The following is a 24,339-nucleotide window of genomic DNA, read 5'->3' as shown; positions in this document are numbered from 1 at the left end:
TTCTTCTAGCTGGTGCCATCACAAGAATTGCTGCTGTCATTGCCCTGTACCCTCTAAATCAGGGATGGGCAACCTCAGGCCAGCAGGCCAAACCTGGCTCTCCTGAGGTCCCAATCAGGCCCTTCAGGGTTCCCAGATGGATACACCCCCTTTTCCTGGACACCCCCCCTTTCCCTCATCACCAATCATTTCATGGTTTTCTAGCTTTTGCACAGTCTTTTCCCCCATTCTAAAAGGTTGAAACATCTCCTAAGGCTTACTTACTGGCAGTAAGTAACTCCCAGACATTGCATGCCAGGAGTTATAGGCTGTAAAGGGGCCTAGGGCTGTGAGAGGAAATGGCAGATCCACCAGAAAATGGCCTCCATAATTTGGACTTTGAATCCAAGGCTCGAAGCTTGCACACCCCTATTTTTTACCAGTCCACCATTAGAATGTGGCTGAGAGATTCTCTGAAACTGAATTTGGCCCTCAGGCTGAAAGTAGTTCCCCATCCCTGATCTAATTCATACTAACATTTAGCCATATGGTTGTGTATCCGCATAAAAATTACATGGACAATTAGTGAATTTGTGAAAGTTGTATATTATTTTGCTATAACAAGTCCCAATCCGTACCTCGAAGATGATTTTTATTACAGAAATGCTACCATTTATTTTTTTTAAAAAAAATCAAAACTTTAAAGGAAACACAATGAGTGCAGAGTTCACCAGCAGCCCTGTGAAACGGCCAGTAGGTAAGCCTGGTTGGGAGAGCAGGAATACCCGTTTCCCTTAGAGGAGACAAGCAAGGTGTTGGCCCTGCCTACTGACTGAATGAGGGTTAGCTCCGAAGGATAATGAATTACAACTCCCTGCAGGAATCATGGGTAAAATTGGACCTTTAATATGATCCAACAGGACTTTCCTCCATGTATATTTGTATAAGAGATGGAATTTGCTCTTTTTTTGAAAAATGAAAGTCAGATTGCCCAGTATGCTAATGAAGTGCAAAGTCCATATACATTCAACCTCTGATTAGAATTTTATTTGGTGACACAGCTATAACTACTTCTTTAAAACAGAGGCCGAAGCACTATGGATTATTTTATGACTATGCTGAAGCCACGGCAAATTCATTCAGCTGTAAATTATTCTCCGCAGTTTAATCTGCAAAACCTTTAATATGCTCTCACTTGAATGCCATTTTGTTTAGGGATCAACCTTCAGTAATTACACATCTTTGGGAATTATTAAACTTGGAAAAGTATTACATTTTCCTCTAGCTGCATTATGTAACATCCCTTGCAGAGTGACCTTCCCTTTTGTATTTTAATTTAGAGTGAGAATTGCTACAAAACACAGTTAGGAAGGCTGCCCTATAATATGTGCTGAAGAACAAATCCAATAAATAGAGAGAGGGCCAGGCTTCATTTTGTTTACCTTGGACCAGAGCCACTTTGCTCTTTCCACGTACAGTTCAGATAACTTGGACTCCCCAGCATTGAGGAGAGCATTATAAGCTGTTTGGTGATGACCAGCTTTACGGGCAACCCGGGCGCTTTGGAGCCAACATTCTCCCATCTGCTCGCTATAATCTTTTCTGTAGATATATGCAAGAACAGTTTACGAAAGGCGCCAAATAATACATGCCAAAGAACAAATAATTGTACAAATTTAGCCAATCTTTAGGACAATTGCACCTGCTACCTATAAGCTTCCAGGCCTACTTCAGCTAGAAAGAAGGCTTGAAAACAGGATCCTGATGCTGGATGAGATAAGCCTTTGATCTGATCCGTTAGGTCTCCTCTTATGCGCTTATGGTCAAACATTCACAAACTATAAAAGCAGTGGTTTGATTCAGAACCATTCTCTCACTGAACAGTTGCCTCTAGATTTCATGAGCGTTAACTAGGATCACAGATTTGTGTGTTACAAATCATTTAAACTAATACATCTGGCTTATTCAGGATCAGTAGGCTCTGGGCATATGGATTAACTCCGGCCTGGAAAGCCAATTTGGGGTAGCAAACTTAGGTCCAAATCTCCACTTAGCCATGAAGTTCAGCATCCATTAGCCTAACGTTTACTTCACAGGATTCTAGCCAAGTGGAATAATGCCCCCGTACTCCTTTCAGTATACAATACTGCTCCTGTTTTAGAGAAGTAATTGGAAGTAAGATTTTTCTTCTTAACTATTACATTCCAATTTTAACCTATAACTCACAAAACAAAGACAGCAACAGCTAAAGTTCCGGAACAGAATAAACATGGTTTCACCTTTTAGTGAGGCTGAGCAAAGCCCGCCGAAGTGCCAGAATGGGCTCTTTAGCTCTGTATGAATTTTGGGTCATCTCTATACGAGCATGCCAGTCCAGAGAATCTTTAACACAGTTGCTATCAGGTTGTTGAAGCATCGGTCCAATGCAGTGCTCAAGCTCACACAACATGTGTAACCTGCAGTTAAAGAACAAAAACAGCCAGACAAGCAACATGCTTTTAGATTAAAAGGAGCATACGATTGTCGTTTCATTATCATAGGCGTCTACATGAAAACTCCTCTCATTAACATTAGCTGGCATTCATTCTGATATTAGTATGCTTCATCATCTCTATTTCCTCCAAAAACCTGCTGATAGCCTGGTGCCTGAATATTCTGAAATTCCATGAAAGATCAAGTATAGCTCACCAGGAAGGACCCAATTCAAATCTCAGCTCTAAAAGGACTTGCTAGGTGGGCTCTACATCAGGGGTAGGCAACGTTGTTCCCGGGACAACATGGGCACCAACACATCCCTTTACATTTTTTGGGCACTGAACAAGGTGACCTACCCTTCCCATGAAAAAAAAAAAAATCTTACCAGCAGCTTGGATTGCTGTGAAATAATTGGTGCTGGAAACCATGGGTTCAAAGAAATTGTTTTAGTGTTGGGGCTCAGATCCCAGCTCTGCCATGTATTCAGTCTTTTTGGCAGGTTACTTGTCCTTCCATGGCAGCCATTTTATGGTGGCACCCAAATTGCCAAATGTGCTCACAGCCCCAAAAGTTTGCCTATCCCTGTTCTACGCACACTACTAATCTCCACACCCACCTATCTCAATAATACAGATGGGGGGGTGGAGGAGAGAAAATTAATACTAATCTACCTTACAGGGCTGTTGTAGGGATTATCAAGATCATATATTTGAAGCAGTCTGAACGTTCAAAATGCATTATATAAATGCAGCATTACATTTTTCTCTTTTTCCTAGGCTTGCAGTGAGGAAGCATCCTAACAACAAATGCAGTTCATTCAGGAATCTCATGGTCTCCTGCCTGCTTCACCAGGAAGCTATGTTAAAAGTGCAAACATGCAAAGAAATTTGCATGGAGCAAAGAGATTACTGAAGTTCAAATTCATTAACAAACATTTTTAAAAATATGACTCAATATAAATTATTATAGCAAGTGCATACTTTTGACTGTAAATATGAGTCTATATTTTGGCAGAGGACTCTTTTTTTAAAATGCATTGATATACTTATTTGTTGACATTCTTGCCCTGGTCAGAAGTGAGATGGGTAAAAAAAACCCCATAGATAAATGTTTCTTTAAATCTACATCGTCCTTTCAGGAAAAAAAATGTGCAAAAAAAAAGGTAATAACTGAACTATACCTGATAATATATTCGTATCCTCGTTGATATGAGCCCCTTTCAAAACTTGCTGCTGATAGCGGTACAATCTGCTCTGCTCGAACAACTTTCAAGGTTTCATAGAAAGCGGCAGCTTCCTTCTTTTTGGCCGATAGCAACAATTGTCCCAGCCTAACGCTCCACGTATTAGACATTCCATCTAAAATAGCAGGGGATGAGGAACATTTCATTTTAATATAGTCCAGCTTAAAAAAAAAGTTTTAAAATGTTAACTAGAGATGGATATTTGCTTAAATTAAATGTCAGTTTGTAAGAGTTTTGTAACATTTACTACAGCACCAACCTATCAACTTCAGTCTTTGTTATTTTATTTGCTAAAGATACTTTAGGCATGTTTTTGTGGGAACCTTTTACAAAAGCATAATCATCAGAAATAGCAGAGGCCATGAGGTTTTTTAACATCAATGAAAATCTCACTGATGATCCAGTTAATATATAAATATCTGTTTCTAGTTTTATAAGCCTTTTATCAGCTTAGGTTGATATACCAACTACGCCCTTATCTGGACAGAGATAGCCTAGCTACAGTTATCCATGCTCTGATAACCTCTCGCTTGGATTACTGCAATGCGTTATACGTGGGGCTGCCTTTGAAAACGGTCCGGAATCTTCAGCTGGTACAAAACAGGGCAGCCCGTTTACTAACAGGGACTGGCCAGCGAGATCACATTACGCCAGTCCTTTTCCAGCTTCATTGGCTGCCAGTCCAGGTCCTGGCCCGATTCAAAGTGCTAGTATTGACATTTAAAGCCCTAAACGGTTTGGGGCCAGGTTATTTGAAGGAACGCCTCCTCCCATATGTACCTGCCTGGACCTTAAGATCATCTACAGGAGCCCTTCTCCGTGAGCCCCTACCAAAGGAAGTGAGGCAGGTGGCTACCAGAAGGAGGGCTTTCTCCGCTGTGGCACCCCGGTTGTGGAATGAGCTCCCCAGAGAGGTCCGCCTGGCGCCTACCCTGTACTGCTTTCGTCGCCAGCTGAAGACCTTTTTATCCTCTCAGTATTTTAACACTTAATTTTAACTTAAATTTAAATTTTACTGTTCTAACTCTGTATTTTAATCTTATATCAATTTTGTTGCGTGGTTTTATCCTGGTTGTGCTTTTTATACTGTATTTTGTAATTGTGCTTTTAACATGTTGGTTGTTTTATTATGGTTTTAATTTTTGTGAACCGCCCAGAGAGCTTTGGCTATTGGGCGGTATAGAAATGTAATAAATAAATAAATAAATAACATATATGACACTACTTTATACTGGATTAGACAGGTGGGCCACCTAGCTTAGTATTCAACAGGTGGGCTTTGACATACCATTCATTAAAATTATTTATATCCTGCCTTTCAGGATTAAAAAGCCTTCCAAGGTAAGTTACAAGTAAGACAGCAATATATTAATAAAACCACTTATTATGATGATTATGATTATTATTAATTATTATTATTACATTTATATACTGCCCCATAGCCAAATCTCTCTGGATGGTTTGCAAAGATTAAAACACGGAACATTAAAAACATATATACAAAATTTAAAATCTAACAAAGCATCAAAACAGATTACAGATTACTAACACAATATTAAAAAATGTTTTAAATGTATTTGTACTTCTTGTATTTATATAGACATGAATGAAATAACGTAGGGTAATTTGGTTTTTTAAAATAGATTTTAAACAACTTTACCCTTTGGGAATATATTGCATTCTCCTCAAACTTCCCCTCAAAAAACTGCAATCTGTTCAGAATTATTGGGTGCATTCCCCCAAAAATCCCTAAAAGCCTCGTCTTTACAAAGGAGAGAAGGAGGATGACTAGTTTTCCAAATGTATAAAAGTAGCTCCAACTGATCTACTAAGGGATGTAGCTGAATGGTGTCCTTCTGCTGATCAAAGGCATCCGTTAGCATGACCGAGGGGTGTTTTTCCCCCTACTGATTCCCCCTCCCACCTGCAGCGCTCTGCACCACCTCCAAAATCTGCTCTGGAGGGTTGGTTGAACTCTTTGGAACAGTACAGGAGGTGATGCAAGGAGGAGGGGAAATCACCAAATATTGTCCTCTTCCCCATTCCACGGATGGATGCCTTCCATCAGTGGAGAGATACCACCAGAAGCCACCCTATGTAAACAGAGGAGGAAAGAGAGCCACAGCTAAAACACATCCAATATGAAGACGTAATATCTATCCGTTCCAAATAGCTACCTGCAGCTAAGTAGTTTTCCAGTGAATCCCACTGTGTCAGTTTCCAGGCTGCCTCCACTCTATAGGTGTTTAATTCAGGTGTCCACTCAGGTCTATTTAAAGGTAAAAAGCAAACTTAGGTTAATATACAGAACTTGGACTGCTCATCGTTCAAGCTGTTTTGTGTGATTTTGTTACTATTTTATAAGCCACCCCAGGAAACTTTTGTTGCATATTAATTATTTCAAATATTTCAAAAGAGCCAACAGGTAGGGGAATGGTTTTCTCTTCTCTTCTTTCGCCTCAGCGAATGGGAGACCGATTGGTGCATTAACAGCTCTGGACACCTTGTCAGCAACACATTTTTCCCGAGAGGCACTTCTGGAAAGGTGGTGAGAATTGGCACAGGCAAGCCTCCGTGCTGGCCAAACTGGATGCCCCTTCCTGACAGTGGCCAATGGGGCTGCTCCACCTCCGCAGGTTCCATTGCGCTCGCTTACGCCCTTCCAGCAAACTCCCAATGGCCCTGTTCCAGAAACAAGCGTATCCGCTTGCTTCTGAGGTTATGTTTAGAAGCATGAATGCCCCATTGCACAAGTGACTGCTCTCATGACTACATGGGCATAACAGGGTGTTACCCGTTGCTCCCTGCCCCTTGAATGACTTACAGGCCATCCCTCCATAGTTTCTGCCCTTGTGATTCATGCACACACACATATGGATGGCCCTCCGAAGACTCAACTATGCTAATTAAGTGTCCTCTGAACCAAGGATTGCAAAGCTACTTCAGAATCTAGTCAGCATTGAACACAGCTCATGTCAGCATACATATATGATACTAATTATATGCTAATCCAAAGCTAAGGGAGATAGCAAAAAGAAGGAAAGAATGGCAAGGAGTTTAAGTTTCAGATGCTAACTCCTAGTGCTCATGCTGTCATTTCAAGGAGCCAGTATTGCACCTGCACCATCTTAAAAGCATTTAAAACAGAGAACATGTCACACACATTACCTCTTAGCAAGCACTCCATTCACTTGAGTGATTACGGTAGAGAACTGCCCAAGACCCAACATAGACTTCACCACACCATGATAATGAATTATCTAGAAGTAGAAAAAGAAAACAGTAACTACACTTGTATCTTGCCTTTCCTCCAAGGAGATCAAGGCAGCTTACAAGATGCTCCCACAAGATACCCCCATCCTCTCCACAATCCTATGAGGTCGATGGTGGGCTGGTTCACACAATCACAGAAGGAAAATAAACCACAGTGGTTTATTCTCCCTCCCTGCGCATGCAAGTCACAAGCTTGCATGCGTGGATTATTGTCTGGGGCTGGCTGGCTGGGGTGATTTACAAACCACCCTGAAATCCTAGAACAAGCCAAGAGTTTCAGAGTGGCTTGAAAACCACCCCAGCTACCCACCCTCACCAGGTTTAGATGTCATGACAACTTATGCCCAGTGAGGGTAATTAGGAGGCTAACGACTGGCATATGCAGGGGGAAAAATAAACTACAGCAGCTTATTTTCCCTCAGTGATCATGTGAACATGATCAGTGTGACCTCCACCTGGAACCGGGTAAAAGCTTATGCTCACCGAAATGCACACTGCATCCCTTGAAAAAACGAAGTTTAAAATGAATGAAACAACTGAGCTGAAGGAGATCAGGGCCATTCCACCAGTTCTGCTGAAAGACCTCTCTCCTGAAGGCTCCTCCTCCCTCAGCTGTCACTACCAGCAGCCATTCCAGCAGGCTGTACTGAGGGAGAAGAGAGGGGGAAACCGGGCTGTTCCACCAACCCTGCTAAAAGACTACTTCATTTCTTCCTCTTCCCTTCTCCTGTGTGTCACGCCTTTTTAGATCATAACTGTCTTGCTTTACCGATTCCATGTAAGCCCATCTGGGATCCTTTTTAGCTAAAGAACGGGATAAAAACACTTGAAATCAATCAAACAAACACATAAAATTTGTGTCTTCTTGTTGCTATGGATCTCCAGGGGCAAATGAAGCTATAAAATAAATGGCTACCGTGTGATCTCTAGGGCACATACTAAGGCAGAAGCGAAGTCTTAGTTCTCATATATTTGACTGTAACTGTACTGTTTTAAAACAGGTGAAGAGGGGAGACAAATGAGTTTGTCATGAGTTTTACCTGCTCAGGCTCCAGCTGAATTGCTCTATCATAACAAGCGGTGGCATCTCTCAACAAGCCAATACTCTCATGTTCAAGGATTTGTTCTTTGAGTAATGGCTCTGCCTTCCGTATTGCACTCACTCCTTCGACTCCGTCTGGCTCATGCATCGCAGCGTACAATTTCTTTGCATGAAGAGGAGAAACGTTTGCCATTGGAATGCATTCTGTCAATAGGACATTTGTGGGGTGGTCTTAATTTAAAGCAGGGAATGGCAACCTCTGGCCCACAGGCCTAATGCAATGTTCATAGGGCCCGATCCAGCCCATGGAGGGCCTCCCTTGACTTAAAGCTTTGTGAACATTTTTCCTCGGTAATATTCAAACAGTGCCTTTCCACACTGTGCTATAAGTTCAAGGTTCTATTTAAGAGTTTTTAAAATAAATACTTAAAATGTATTTTTATTTATTTAAAATAATTTTTGAATTATGATTGTAAACTGCCCCAAGGACGTCTCCCAGCTGAGTGGAATATACATTTAATAAATATACATTTAATAAACAAACAAGTATATTGCTCATTTTAAAACTCACTCAATCTCCCTTCTACTCTTCTCTCACCTGATGAACCTGCTCTTGACTTACCAGCAGAATGAAATTATATTCATGGGAATGTAATTCTAGGTTTAAGTTAAATTCTTACATTATTCTACAAGGGCAATATATTTCACTTTACTTCATAGTGCATATGAAAAACATGTAGAAACTAAAACAAAGCAACAACTCATTCAGTAAAACAGTGTTTCAATATGAAACACTGAGGTTTAATTTTGTTCTACATCAGTTGGTTCCCTGTGAACACAAATCATGGAGAAAAATCAAATCTATTGAGAGGTTTAACTTAACTAAAGTTAGACAGAGACTTTGAAATGTTATTATGTTAATTTTTAACAGCTAGACACTTATTTCCTGAGCAATAACTAAACTTTGGCTGGGTTACTTTTAACTGTAGGTATCTCTTAATCCCTTCATGATTTGTTTACAGGCCGCATCTTACTGGCATATCATTATACACTAACCTGCACTGGGTTCATAGAGGTGTACAGATTCTTTTTGTGTTCGTATTTTACTCCAATTTACAATTAATTATGTTTGTTGAATTATACTTGACATTTTTTGATATTAAAACTAAAACTTTATAGTATATTGTTATAGAAGATAGCGTAAATCTTTAAAATAAAAGTTTATGGACATAAATAATGTCCCAGTTTTGAATTATAGTGAAAAATTATAGTGAATTATTTGTGAAATCTGGGTATCAAGAGTTTTCCAATGAAGGATGTTTCATGAGAATTGGTCAACAGGAAGATAATCAAAAGGGATGACCAACAAACACCCAACTTTGAATTATATACATATGATCATAAGAAAAAGCTAAACCTGCAGAAATCCAAGATGTTCTTGAATGTTTTGTTTCTTTTCCATGATGAATGATTCGAAGTGCATTACTGCTCGTGTGTAGGCTTTGGAGCGAAAGGAAGCTGAAGCCAGTGTGTCCTGAGGAATGAGGTCAAGAAAGCGAACTACACTTTGATATTCTCCATATTCCTCATTTGATGCTATGAAACAAGAGTTAAAAAGTGCATAATTAATACTAGCATTCTAAATGTTAAGCCTTGAAGGGCTTAAGAAACGACACCCAAAGGGATTGCCTGCCTTTTAGAGGCAAATTTAAATGGATACCTCAAAATTAACATTTTAAATGCAATGGAAATAAGAATCACCAACCTTGCAATTCTGCATGGCCCTTGTTAGATTTGCTAGCTGCTTTCTCAGCACTCAGTCTTTGGAATTTATACCTAGCCCACTGTGTTAGATGATCGAGCATGGAGAATACTGTTTGGGTGCTTAGTTGGATTAGATCTGAAGCACTATCCTCACATAGTCTTACACAGGTGTCATCATTTTTCAGAACAGCCATGATTTCTACATAAACCTGGACAATGTTTAATTCAAGAAAAAAGAACTTAGAATCTTTCAAATTATCATGTTGTCTTAGTTAAGACAGCCTGAACAATTTTGCTATTAGGAATTTTCAATCCCACCATATTTATTTCCTGGTCTTTAGATATGCTGGGAAAAATTCAAAGCAATTCCATTTATTCACTGGGGCCTTCCTAGCAGGGATGCAGGGGAAAAACAAGATAAACTAAAATGAATTCATATTTGTAAGAATCCGACATGCAGAATCTGCTGAGGACTGTATTATTATTATTATTATTATTATTATTATTATTATTATTATTATTATTATTATTATTATTATATATTTATATAGCACCATCAATGTACATGGTGCTGTACAGAGTAAAACAGTAAATAGCAAGACCCTGCCGCATAGGCTTACAATCTAATAAAATCATAGTAAAACAATAAGGAGGGGAAGAGAATGCAAACAGGTACAGGGTAGGGTAAGCAGGCACAGGGTAGGGTAAAACTAACAGTAGATAGTAACAGTAGAAGTCTGCACAACATCAAGTTTTGTGCAGCTCATTCCACAACCGGGGTGCCACAGCGGAGAAAGCCCTCCTCCTAGTAGCCACCTGCCTCACTTCCTTTGGCAGGGGCTCACGGAGAAGGGCCCCTGTAGATGATCTTAAGGTCCGGGTAGGTACATATGGGAGGAGGCGTTCCTTCAAATAACCTGGCCCCAAACCGTTTAGGGCTTTAAATGTCAATACCAGCACTTTGAATCGGGCCCGGACCTGGACTGGCAGCCAATGAAGTTGTAAAAGGACTGGCATAATGTGATCTCGCCAGCCAGTCCCTGTTAGTAAACGGGCTGCCCTGTTTTGTACCAGCTGAAGCTTCCGGACCGTTTTCAAAGGCAGCCCCACGTATAACGCATTGCAGTAATCCAAACGAGAGGTTATCAGAGCATGGATAACTGTAGCTAGGCTATCACTGTCCAGATAAGGGCGCAGTTGGTATATCAGCCTTTTATCAGCTTAGGCTGATATACCAACTGCGCCCTTATCTGGACAGTGATAGCCTAGCTACAGTTATCCATGCTCTGATAACCTCTCGTTTGGATTACTGCAATGCGTTATACGTGGGGCTGCCTTTGAAAACGGTCCGGAAGCTTCAGCTGGTACAAAACAGGGCAGCCCGTTTACTAACAGGGACTGGCTGGCGAGATCACATTATGCCAGTCCTTTTACAACTTCATTGGCTGCCAGTCCAGGTCCGGGCCCGATTCAAAGTGCTGGTATTGACATTTAAAGCCCTAAACGGTTTGGGGCCAGGTTATTTGAAGGAACGCCTCCTCCCATATGTACCTACCCGGACCTTAAGATCATCTACAGGGGCCCTTCTCCGTGAGCCCCTGCCAAAGGAAGTGAGGCAGGTGGCTACTAGGAGGAGGGCTTTCTCCGCTGTGGCACCCCGGTTGTGGAATGAGCTCCCCAGAGAGGTCCGCCTGGCGCCTACACTGTACTCCTTTCGTCGCCAGCTGAAGACCTTTTTATTCACTCAGTATTTTAACACTTAATTTTAACTTAAATTTAAATTATACTGTTTTAACTCTGTATTTTAACCTTATATCAATTTTGCTGCATGGTTTTATCCTGGTTGTGCTTTTTATATTGTATTTTGTATTTGTATTTTTAACTTGTTGGTTGTTTTATGATGATTTTAATTTTTGTGAACCGCCCAGAGAGCTTCGGCTATTGGGCGGTATAAAAATGTAATAAATAAATAAATAAATAAATAAATAAGTTTTAAAAGCTTTAGGAAAAAGAAAAGTTTTTAGTTGAGCTTTAAAAGCTGCGGTTGAACTTGTAGTTCTCAAATGTTCTGGAAGAGCGTTCCAGGCGTAAGGGGCAGCAGACGAAAATGGACGAAGCCGAGCAAGGGAAGTAGAGGCCCTTGGGCAGGTGAGAAACATGGCATCAGAGGAGCGAAGAGCACGAGCGGGGCAATAGTGTGAGATGGAGTCTGCAGACTTCTAGATTTGTTTTTGTTTACATTCCCAAAATTTACGCATTCATTCGCAGGAAAAAAGGCAAGTTTCTGTTGAGACATATGCAATGCTGGAAAATATTCATGGGGAAAAGTTTATTTATTTATTTATTGCACTTATATCCCTCCTTTTTTCCTCCAAGGAACCCAAGGCGGCATACATAATCCTCCTCCTTCTCTGCATTTTATCCTCACAACAGTCCTGTGAGGTAGGTTGGGTTGGGAGTCTGTGACTGGTCCAAAGTCACCCAGTGGGTTTCCATGGCCGAGTGGGGACTAGAACCTGGATCTCCTGACTCCCAGTCCAACACTATAGCCACTACACCACACTGGAAGACAATACGCTAAACGTACATACTAATATAAATTATGTAAATTGTTGCGAACTTTCTTAAGGAATTATTTGTGCAGTTTTCTGCATAGCGGAAACAAAGTTTTGAATTAGTCTATGAATGGACCCAGGGACGAATGGCACTGCACAATCCATGAAACACACTTGGGACAGATTTCACAAAATCCAGACCTCCCTACTTCTTAGTAATGAAGTCTCCTTCCAATTTTATCCTCTTTGTCTTAAGATTATTCTTACCCAGCTTTTCAGACTCTCTATACTGAGGTAAGCAATGTGGTGCCCTCAGGTACCAATGCACCCCCAGAGACATTTCTAGGACCCCACCAAGGGGCTGTACCCCTCCCACATTTTTTGGGGGGGTTAAATTAACCCATTTTCTTACAAACACCTGGGATTGCTGCAAAATAGTTTTCTGTTGTTGCTGAAAACTGGATTCAAAAAAGTGTAGCATGTTGGGGCTCAATCCCCACCTTTGCCATATAAGCTTTTGGGCAGATTACTTGTCCTTTGCCACGTCTCCCATGGCAGCCATTTTGTGGTGATACCCAGGACAGATTTTCAAATTGCCAAATGTGCCCATGGCCCTAAATGCTTGCCTACCCCATCCTATTATTATGGCAAGGCAAGAGGAAGGCATTATGTAATAGCCATGCCATTTGCTGTTTAGACCCCACTACTACATCATGCTTGCCAGGAAGCTTCCCAACACATCATGCCTGTCTTCGCCGATAACAAGAGTGCTTGACCTTGGACTTTTCCAGATAGGCAACCCTTAAGTTCGCTGGAAATCAGCAGCAAATATTGGAGTACACTTCTTAATATCCTTAACGTAACAATAGCAGCATGTTAAGGATAGTCTATTGTGGCAAAGTATACAGCACAAATGACCCTAGATAGGAATACCCAGAGACTTTCATTAATAAAGATATGACAATATTGCTTAAGGGCTCGTTATATACAGTGTGCAGTGGGAAAGGCAGCAGCGGCCAGGCACCTCTCCATCATGCCAGGCTCCAGCTCCAGCTACCAATTGTCACTGCTAAGGCCATCAGAGGGAAAGGAACCGGCAATCAGGCATCCCTCCATCGTGCTTTGATCTATATGAGGCTATTCAAGGGAAAGGAAGCAGCTGACGAACTTTGCAACTAAGAATCTAGTGCCTGAATTTGTTTTTTCTCCTCCCCCCTTCCAATCCCCTTTCCTTTAGCGTCATGTTTTTTTAGATTGTAAGCCTGTGGGCAGGCACTGTCTTAAGAAATATTTTTGTAAGCTGCCTTGAGAGCCTTTTTGGCTAAAGGGCAGAATAAAAATGCTATAATAAATAAATAAATAAAGTTTAAGAATGAGATTCAGACGAAAGATCTGAACAAGGGTCACAAGACACAGGCTGCAATTACCATCAAGAACAGCACAACAATAGTGATCTGAATATCACAATAGCTTTTGGAACTCACTGTTTCTGTTTCGCAGTTAGCCATATTGCTCGTTAACTGGACCATGTGGCTATTTGTACTGGGAACTAAGGGAAGTTATTTACAGATCTCTTGTACGAGTGTAGTGGCCAATGGCAGCAATGAGAATACATTTTAAGGACATCTGGAGAGTCTACAGGTCAAGGGGCTTCTCTCACCTCTTGCTGATCCTCCTGACTGCATCCCAAAAGAACATAGACAAGAATGTGGGGAAGAAGATAGATTGTCACCTTGTAGTCATTCTTCATCATAATACTGCAGCAGTTGAAAACCTTACTGGCAAGGTCATGTCGCACCTGGAACAAAGACTGCATTTTCAGTATAAATTTATTTTGATATGAAAATTTACATGGTTAGGAACTTGTCATGCAACATTACAAAGTGCATCCATCTATTACCTTAGTGATGAGGTAGCCAGCCCAAGTCGCTGACCATTCTGCAAAGTTTTTGCCTAATTTGCTTAAGTAAATAGGTTTCTTAACCTTCGACCAGTTTACAGCCTTCTGATAACTCTTGTATCTGTAAAAGGAATTTCCAAAACTTATTAGCACCTATTACCTTAAGAGAAAGGAAAGGTCAATGAGCCAATATTCTAGCAGCAATTGCATGACTTCTTATTCTAAAATTTCTCATTAGATCTTACATCTTCGCACTACTATCTATTAAATGAAACAGAATCGATGAATAATAAGGCTCATCTTTTTTAAAAGCCATGTTTCAGAGATTCATATATTCATAAGGAGGAACTGTTTCAGAAAAGGTTAAATATATATAAAAAAAGGATGAATATATTAGAGATCGAATTGTAATTCTGAAATATTTGGACTCTGAATGATCTGCTGGTTTGTTTGCATCTTATTTAAGATAACTAAATAACAGTTCAAAAGTAAAAATAATTCATCTTATGTACAATTATACCAAATGCAAGTGAGTAGAAGAAGCATATGTGGGGGCTAGCCTGGATAGTCATTTAAATCTTTTGTTTTAAGCCCAATTAATGGTATTACCTACCGTGTATTTAAATGAGGTTCCAATATTTCCTGAATGTGATCAGGAAACATTTTCCAAAGCTTGGAGCCTGAAGAATCAGTGGCTGTCTCCCTACAACCATAGATAGAGAGTAACTCCTAAAAAAATGGTTTACACGAACAATTTAGTGTGGACAATATATTCACCGTGAATTATTCTTAGGAAATAAAAATCAGAAAAAGATTTGCACTGCCTGACTGATGCTGGATACATTAGTCCAGTTCATATGTCAAATGAACCTCTAGAGAGGTTTGCCTGGCCCTTGTTATATTCTTTCTGGTGCCAAGTAAAAACCTTTTTATTTCCCAGGAATTTCAGCATTCCAATCTTTTAGCTCTGCTGTTTTAAAGTCGTTACTGTATTTTAAATCTCCACATGGCTGCTAGGTTTTATTCTGGTTGTACTTTTCTACTATAGTTTTAAACTTTTATATTTTATATTGTTCTTATACTGTACTTGTGTTCTTACATTTTGTGAACCGCTACTGGGCGGTATAGAAGGGTAATAAATAAATAAATAAATAGTCACAGCCATGCCTCACTACCCAGTTTGGCTGGGCAAATTGTAGCTTGCCACCAAACCACAGCTGGAAACCATATTTTGAGCTGGGACTCCCAACTACGGTTTGTGGTCATTCCATGTTGCCCAGATTGGACATCATGACAATTATTATGAACTAACGAAGGAGAATGACGTTGGGGCATGTGAGTGGAGGGTGGGTGGGATGCATAAGCTGAAGTTGTGGCCTCCAAAAGCCAAGCAATGGTTTTTTTCCACAATGTGTAAATCAGGCCATTTGTGTAATTGATTCCATCCCCACCCACCCCCCGCTCTTCCAATACTTTGAACGACAACAAAAAGTTGATTTAGTTTTTGTTTTGAGTGGATAAAACTTTTATGGATGCATTTAACTAAAGCTACCGACTAAAACTACTTAACCCAATAAAGAGAGCTTAATCAAGGCCCTTTAGATTCCATAAACTTGTAAATTGTTTATACACTGCAGCATCTTTCAGTTTTGTGAATGCAAAGCTATCAGGAGTAACTGAAAATAAGACTCTTGACAACCACCTGGGATAGTTTAAGAGGAAAGGAGCGTATGCAGCATCAATTATTTTCAGCTAATTGGAAACAATTATGCGAATGCCCCAAACTCTCACCTCTTTCTTGTTAATTCTGGCTATAAATGCTGGCTATAAAGATATTTTAACAATTAAACACAGTTATAATATTGAATTATATTACTGAATTCATATTGAACTGATTCTTGAACATGGCAACTATCAATAAGAAGTCTTCAATGCATCAATATGTTCTTCAGTGCAATCATCAAGATTGACACAGAACAACCATCTCGCTATTAGATTTCAGGCATAGAATAGGGAAGTTTTTATTCTCTCTTCTTTTTGAAATGGTTGGAATATGTGATGTTTCATTATTATTATTATTATTATTATTATTATTATTATTATTATTTAGGAAATGGCCTCTTTTTATAACCAAGTGCTTTTTCTTGTTTTTTTTAGTAAATAGAAGACTAATAAATGCTATGGTATTAGCAAACAAACAAACCATTCTCACCTGAATAGCATATGAGGCAGAATCTTGAGCCCGGACATTATCAGCATAAGCAAGGAATGCTCTTGTCAACTCAATGAATAATCCATGGGCAAAATGTGGATCTTCTACACCCGTCTCAGGAAAGAGATATTAGATTTCTTAGATTATCATCTTTTTTAATATCCTGTCACTATCAAAGTGTAGTTGCAAACTGAGAAATGTAAAAGGCTGGTGTTCTCAAGGGGCAGCGCAGCACACAATGGCTGCATTTGGACAACACAATAGTCAATGGTGGTGTAACAATCAACTTAACAGTTGTTTATCTTGGGGGTACTCCCCACATATTATAATAATCAACCACGGTGAGGATTAGGATTAGGATCAGCTTTGAGTTGACTATTAGTCCATGCTGAGTTGACTCACATCCCCCACCCTCTCTCCCCACTTCAGTCCTCCTGCTATCATCCCATCAGCCACTGCTGCCGAAAATCTGTCCTGCTGGCCGAACTAGAGCGGCGGACGCCACTTTGAATGTTCTTGCCTTGCAACTCTGTGGCTGACAAAATAACCAACGGTGTCCTCCACACAACACGATAACCAATGGTGGGTTAAATAATGAACTCTGCGCAGCTTTGGTTATTTGCATTGGTTATTTGGGCCAAATAACCAATCGTTAGTTAAAAAACTCCCTCCACAAAACACGATAACTCACGGTGGGTTAAATAACCAACCGTTGACTATTTAAACCACCATTGGGTTATCGTGTTGTCTGAACCCACTCCATTACTTTCAAGAAGAGATCCTTAATACCTGGTCAGTAGTCAGAAACAGTATCACTAAAAAAGGATCTTTCTACTGACTATGTGCAGAGGGGGGTCTGGAAAGAGGATAAGAAGAGAATATAGTGGCCGGCTTTAGACAATCACAGGGAGGTAATGAACCAATTCGGTTCCTGCCCATGCCCTCACACGACTGCCATTTACATAATCTCCTGTGATGCAGTGGGGGTTGGCGGTCGTGTCAACCCAGAGCAGGGTACAGTGATGGTCACTTTGTACCCACCCTAAAACCTACAATGTGCAGGACAGTCTGTAGGGTGGGTACGAAACGACCACCGCCGCGCCTGGTTTGCATGACATGCCAACCCACGCATCGCAATTATGGCTCACAACTCCCATTATCCTTCACCAGTGGCTATGCTGGCTAGGGCTGATGGGAGGTGCAGGCCAAGACAAGTTGCCCAACTTAGAAGACCAACCAAGTACACCACACAAGCACTTTTTAAATTCCTTACTATGTAACTACAGGCTCTAACTTCTGGTTGATATTAAAATCTTGATATTAAAAAAAAAAATGTACTGATGGCATTAGAGAAGTTCCAGCATTAACATTCCTTACCACAAATGTAAGCCCTTTTCCTTGGTTGTCGCTTGTTGAGAAGTCCAGCCTGCCTGGATCAACCGCTCCCAGTTCACCTAAACATTCCCCACAAAGCAGCCGCGCATGAGAATTCACATCCTGACAGCCAATTAGGAGCACGGTCACCAGCTGAGAAATAACTGGCTCAACAGTTTCACTATCTGTTGCATATTTTATCAGTTTCTCCTAAGAAAGGGAAGGGAGGGAAGGAGCAAATTACATACACACAGTTTATATTCCATGTTTTTTTTTTATCTTGTCCTTCCAGCCTTGCAAGAAAAACAATAAGTGCAGAAGTAAACAGAACACTTCATTTAGAAGCAAACTAGATCTGGTCTACAAATGCAGAAGAATTAAATGAGGGGGTAGAATCTTAAGGAGTGGTAGAATAAGGCTGTGGGTGAGGAGAAGTGAAAAAAGTGTCCCCATCTTGGAAAAAGAAACAACTTCTGGCAAGATAAAGAAAAACCCTAGCAGATCAGGGCTGGAAGATCCTCTGGAAAGCTGCTGCCAGTCAATGTCAACAATATTGAGCTAGATGGGCCAGGGAAAGGCAACTTCCTTGCTCCTACGGAGAAACCCCAGCCCAGCCTGCTCCTTGATGGGGCAGATATCTGCTCATTGGGAGTTGCATGCAGGGGGAGCACGTATCTGAGGTGAATGACCTGGTTTACACATAAAGGCAATTCCTGGGTTGTTTAACCCAATAACTGTTAGGACTGAGTTGGAGTGATGCACTCATCACTTCCACGTTCAATCAAAAAACCAGAAACACTCCATTCCTGGACTGTTATCTTGATGTCCACGTCCAGGAATGCTCTATTGTTTAAGGATTAAACAACCCAGAGTTAAGCCAACAACAAACGACGGCTTTCTTGTCGGATGTCATACTAACAATCCAGGAATGATTGAAAGTGGAAGTGGTGAGCGTGTGGGCATGCTCGCTCCTGCTTAGCCATGGCAATTCCTGGGATAAACAACCCAGGAACTGCCATAACCAGGTCATACAGTCCATTTCGTTACCTCATTTCACTGCCCAAGTAAGACTAGGCACTCCAGAAGCTGAAGGAAATGAAAATAAAGAAGGTGCCTTATACCAGGCCAGACTTTTTTTCCACTCTGACTTGCAGTGGTTCTTCAAGGTCATAGGCAGGTATATAGGCCTTTTCCGCCACCTTCTGCATCAAATCCTTTTAGGTGGATAAGCTAAGGAATGAAGCTCAAATCTTCTGCATGCAAGGCATGTGCTTTACTACTAAGCTGTGGTCCCTCTCTTGCACAGCTACCACCAAAAAAACACCACCGTGCATCAAGTTCACCCCTCCCTCTCCATTATGCCATGTTTTCTTGCCTCCTGCCATGGGGAAAAGGAAAATATCAAGCCACAACATGTGATACATCATAAAGCAGTGGTGGGGAACCTATAGCTTGTCCTGGGGCTGATAGGAGTTGGAATCAGGCCGGGGAGTACAGGCTCCCCACCTGTATTATAAGAACCAAATGCAAAATGTAGCATCCAATTAACAATTCCCACTAATGGAATGGAATAGAAAGGGTGGATCAGGGAGAGGTGCGGTTCTCCCCTTTCCCCTGCCGTCCCCTGCATGCCCTCAAAACCTGTTCCAAAGGGGGGGGGCAGATTCTGACAGGGAGTTAGAGGAAGCTGCAACAGGGAGGGTAGAGGAAAGGAGAGATAAGTTTACCTGCATGAATACAGTAGGTACCATTGGAACAATGGGGAGGTCCCAATGGATGTATAAAGTTTGCAACTTGGGCATCGCCAGCTAAACCTTAAAGGCAACTGTCACTCAGAGTAGGGTGCTCCAGGCTGAATGGACCAACGGTGTGACAGGTTTATGTATCAGAGGAGCGCTCTCTTACCCATGGCAAATCAGTGTTGAGCTATCCAAGGGCAAAGCAAGTCTCAAAGCAAATGAACATCAGAGAGAGCACGTAAGAATGCTCCCCATTGTCCATCAATCATTCTGTAAGCACATGTATGCACATTAAGGTGGAATTAAGAAACAGATACCTTTAAAAGGCAGAGAGAAAGCACGTACCACATACAAATCTGTCTTCTCTTGTCAGGCTGACATTGAAACGACAAGCTCACTTACTGTGTGACAGGTAACTGAATATCACATAATTTATCTAGTATGGATCACCTTTCTCAGCAATGTTGAGAAGAGAAAGGACGAAATAAGACAACAAACTGCAAGAATAAATGAATGAGTGCATAAAAACCTTTGATAAACGGAAAGATTATATTTCCTGGAAGCATAAAAAATCTATTCTGATAAAGAAGGGATTTTTTAAATAAAAAAAATCACAATTTAGCCTGCCTGTGTATAAAAAGCACATACAAAAGTACTACATTATACTCATGAATAAACTTTGCATATCTTTCATTCTAAAATCAAAGGACAACTTTGTCAACAGAAAGGGTAACTAAGAGTGCAATCCTGTGGATCAGAGGCTGCCAAGTATCCAGTGCCCTACCAGGATACTGCCTCGTGAGACCAACTGCTAGCACAGGGAACTGCATCTGCCTAAAGCCAAATTCAATTTTGGAGATGCTCCAGGGGAGCTATTCTAGGGGTGGGTGGGGCCAAAGGCAAAATGGGAGGAGCCAAAAATACCAGACTATTGTAGTTTAAAGTGCTTACTGCCAGCAACTAAGCCTTACGAGAGGCATATCAACCTTTGAAATTGGGGAAAAATTCACAAAACTTGGTAAACCACACAACATCTGATAATCAGGGGAAAGGGTGTTGGTCAAAGAATCATAGAATAGTAGAGTTGGAAGGGGCCTATAAGGCCATCGCGTCCAACCCCCTGCTCATTGCAGGAATCCACCCTAAAGCACTCCTGACAGATGGTTTCCAGCTGCCTCTTGAATGCTTCTAGTGTGGGAGAGCCCACCACTTCCCTAGGTAATTGGTTTCCTTGTCGTACTGCTCTAACAGTCAGGAAGTTTTTCCTGATGTCCAGCTGGAAACTGGCTTCCTGTAACTTGAGCCCATTATTCCATGTCCTGCACTCTGGGATGACCAAGAAGAGGTCCTGGCCTTCCTCTGTGTGACAACCTTTCAAGTACTTGAAGAGTGCTATCATGTCTCCCCCAGTCTTCTCTTCTCAAGGCTGAACATGCCCAGTTCTTTCAGTCTCTCCTCATAGGGCTTTGTTTCCAGACCCCTGATCCTCCTCCTTGCCCTCCTCTGAACCCCCTCCAGCTTGTCTACATCCTTCTTGAAGAAGGATGTAGACAAGAACTAGATGCAGGTCTCAAGATGAGGCCTAATCAGTACCAAATAGAGGGGAACCTCTGATATGCCTCTAAACCTGTCTAGAGTAGTCACACTGCGAGGAGTGGGGCTGGAACTGCATCCTGGTTTCTCCTCTCCCTACCTGCTCACTGGAACACCCCCTTCAGAACTCCATGAGGTCCTCTGAGGCAACTTTTTGTGACCTCGGAAAGCAGCTAGTGCAGTTGCTGGGGGCAGGGTGAGGGATCAGAATCTGGAGTCCCCTTTCTGAGGTCACAGCAATGTCTACGACCTTGTAAGGGGGCTTCCGAAGAATCCTATGCTCTACTAGGACCATAGGATTGCTCTCTAACTCACCTATTCCACTGTTAGCTGTATGAGAGTAGTTCATTTTAAAACCAATAGTAATACTTATTACTGTTGTAACAGTAGCCTGGCTTCTCCTTAACTGCACCCATATTCACAAGATAGTTTTAGAATATTAGATAAATTATGTGATATTTTACGGTGCAATCGTATATATGTCAAGTCAGAAGCTAAGTCCCACTGAGTTTCACAGGGCTGATTTATAGGTAGCGCAGCCTTAGCTGCATGTCACACAGATTCTGAGCATCATAGTTTCACATACTTGGTTTTTATATAATGTTTCCTTCAGGCTGGTGAGAGCGTGGATCCGAACATCTACATTCTCATGCTGAATAGCTTTCATGGAGAGCTGAAGTGTTGTCTGTAGGTCTGTGCTCCTGGAGGTTTCCTAAGGGGGAAAACCCAGAGAGTGCTTTTCACAGATTGAACTCCTCAGGCTGAGTGTAGGCAACATGATGTTGACGGGCACCAATGTGCCCCGCACATATTTCTGGGTGCCAGCCAAGATGACTTCCCCTTCCCACATAATACTAATATCAATACTAATAATCCCCCCTTACTGACAGCTGGGATCACTTCAAATCAAAGTAAGGGTCTCCCGCTGCTGTCTTTTTAATGTGTCTGGGCCACACGTGGGGCTCAGAATTATTCTAAGGAAATTAAGGTGGAGGTGGCTGCAGGCCGATGATTTCCTCTGCAGCGGACCCAGCCACCCAGAAACAGAAGGCGGAGAAGAAAAAGTGACTCTTGTCTGTTCTGTCTGATAAGTTCAGGAGAGTGCTAAAGAGAGCAGTGGTTCAAGTAAAGATGTTTATGAAGCTTATCTAGTGTGGTACAAGCTGTTTATACTATTCCACTATTCACCGTATTCAGCAAAGGGTGTAAAGAATTCTTACAGATTAACCTTTAGAAAGATTCCTCCCATTGTAATTACATTTTCACAAATACTGGAATGTTATTCTTTAGACATCAAATATCCAATAGTCCATTTTCACTTTCAAAGATTCTTTTATAAAAAATACAATGAAATGAGTACCTTTCTATATTCCTGAAGAACTATTTGGATTTCTTTTAGTTCAGGGTGGTCAGGTAGAAAATATATTTCGTGTAGAAAATCTTGTACAGCATCCCTAACCAATAAAATAAAACTTATTATGAACACAAATACGTATGTTTTAGACCCACAGTGCAATGACATAAAAAAAAATGAGAAGAGAAGGATAACAGCAAACTTCTGACCCCACCATTCACTACCTACCAATAGAGTGGTGAAAGGGAGGACTTCAGAACAGCATTTATTTGTTACATGCATATCCCAAAACACACAAGGAATAAAACCCACAGTAAAAAATAACTAATCCATGTAATGTAATAAGCAATAACCCAATAAAACTGAATGGATTGAGCAAGGGGCTTGAGGGCCCTCAGAAGCATTCATAGAATAGGAAGGGGACTATAAGGCCATCCAGTCCAACCCCCTGCTCAATGCAGGAATCCACCCTAAAGCATCCATGACAGATAGCTGTCCAGCTGCCTCTTGAAGGCCTCTAGTGTGGGAGAAGCCCACAACCTCCCTAGGTAATTGGTTCCATTGTCATACTGCTCTAACAGTCAGGAAGTTTTCCCTGATGTTCAGCCGGAATCTGACTTCCTGTAACTTGAGCCCATTATTTCGTGTCCTGCACAGGCTCTCGTCACTGTCTCTCCTCATAGGGTTTTGTTTCCAGACCGCTGATCATCCTCACTGCCCCTCCTCTGAACCCCCTCCAGCTTGTCTGCATCCTTCTTGAAGTGTGGTGCCCAGAAATTGACACAATACACAAGATGAGGCCTAACCAGTGACTAATAGAGGGGAACTAGTACCTCTTGCGCGATTTGGAAGCTATACTTCTATTAATACTGCCCAAAGTAGATTTTTTTGCAGCCACATCACACTGCTGGCTCATATTCAGATTGTGATCAACAACAATTCCAAGACCCTTCTCGCTTGATTTGTCCCTCTCCAGATGACTATCAAAGTAAGTTATGCAATGTCTTAAAGGCATAGCAAACTGTAATTTCCCCCCCAATCTGAATAATTTATACTAATCACAGAATTTGAATTCATTTTTTTTGGGGGGGGGCGGTTGCACAGAATACATGCAGCCCCAACTTTAGCTCTCGTACAACCAGAGTGCAAGTCAGCTATCTCCACAATATTACTCCTCTGTCAAGTTAGTTCCAGTTATTCCCTTCAGTCTTGGTATTCAAAAAGGCTTTAAAAACCTCTCCATTTCAAGTGACTTTTAACTGACATGATTCCATAGGACATGCTGCTGATTTATTGCTGTGGTTGAAGGAAATTTTGTTTGCCTTGGCTGAATCAGATTTTAAAGCAAAATTGTTTATTCCCGTATTTTTCTTTTCATATTCAACTAATATATTAGATCATTGCAATTTTATGATTATATCATTCTTCACTGACTTGAAAGGACCTTGCCCAGAAAAGTGTCATTATTTAAAATAAATCAATAAATGCTTTACATTACAATACCTGTTCTCAACTATAAGAAAATGGAAGACTGCTGCTGTTTCTTTTGGCTGAATATGTATGAGGGGCAACAGAGCTACGATCACATGACTGAGAAGGGAGCCAAGATGACTCTGGTCCAAGCATCGTACAAAGCAGTCCCAAGCCCTAAATTAACAAGACAAAAAAACACACACTGAACAAAACAACATACATCTATTTCTCCTTATACAGGCATTTCAAAATTGTAAGCTATCCTGTCTCAGACTTATAGTGCCCCACAAGAATTCACTAGCACATACATTTTGTTATTATTTATTTATTTATTGCATTTCTATACTGCCCAATAGCCGAAGC

General features: G+C 41.1%; 1 protein-coding gene across 1 annotated transcript in view; it reads right to left on the bottom strand.

Moving 5' to 3' along the window:
* ATR (ATR serine/threonine kinase) overlaps window positions 1-24,339 on the bottom strand; it is a 68,472-nt gene that overhangs the window by 15,625 nt on the left and 28,508 nt on the right. Inside the window, exons 19-34 of the mRNA XM_063132157.1 lie at window positions 24,007-24,150; window positions 22,510-22,603; window positions 21,736-21,861; window positions 17,821-18,027; window positions 16,444-16,557; window positions 14,845-14,960; window positions 14,232-14,352; window positions 13,992-14,129; window positions 9,778-9,985; window positions 9,430-9,608; window positions 8,011-8,175; window positions 6,866-6,957; window positions 5,875-5,966; window positions 3,635-3,812; window positions 2,259-2,435; window positions 1,422-1,581 (exon numbers count right to left, since the gene is read on the bottom strand). Of these exons, the coding sequence (XP_062988227.1) occupies window positions 1,422-1,581; window positions 2,259-2,435; window positions 3,635-3,812; window positions 5,875-5,966; window positions 6,866-6,957; window positions 8,011-8,175; window positions 9,430-9,608; window positions 9,778-9,985; window positions 13,992-14,129; window positions 14,232-14,352; window positions 14,845-14,960; window positions 16,444-16,557; window positions 17,821-18,027; window positions 21,736-21,861; window positions 22,510-22,603; window positions 24,007-24,150 (2,311 nt within the window). The remainder of the gene's footprint in view (window positions 1-1,421; window positions 1,582-2,258; window positions 2,436-3,634; window positions 3,813-5,874; window positions 5,967-6,865; window positions 6,958-8,010; window positions 8,176-9,429; window positions 9,609-9,777; window positions 9,986-13,991; window positions 14,130-14,231; window positions 14,353-14,844; window positions 14,961-16,443; window positions 16,558-17,820; window positions 18,028-21,735; window positions 21,862-22,509; window positions 22,604-24,006; window positions 24,151-24,339) is intronic.

Source organism: Elgaria multicarinata, chromosome 8 (genome assembly GCF_023053635.1).
Source record: "Elgaria multicarinata webbii isolate HBS135686 ecotype San Diego chromosome 8, rElgMul1.1.pri, whole genome shotgun sequence".
Lineage (NCBI taxonomy): Eukaryota > Metazoa > Chordata > Lepidosauria > Squamata > Anguidae > Elgaria > Elgaria multicarinata.
The sequence above is the reverse complement of the archived record's forward strand: the minus strand, read 5'-3'. Positions and strand labels throughout refer to the sequence as shown.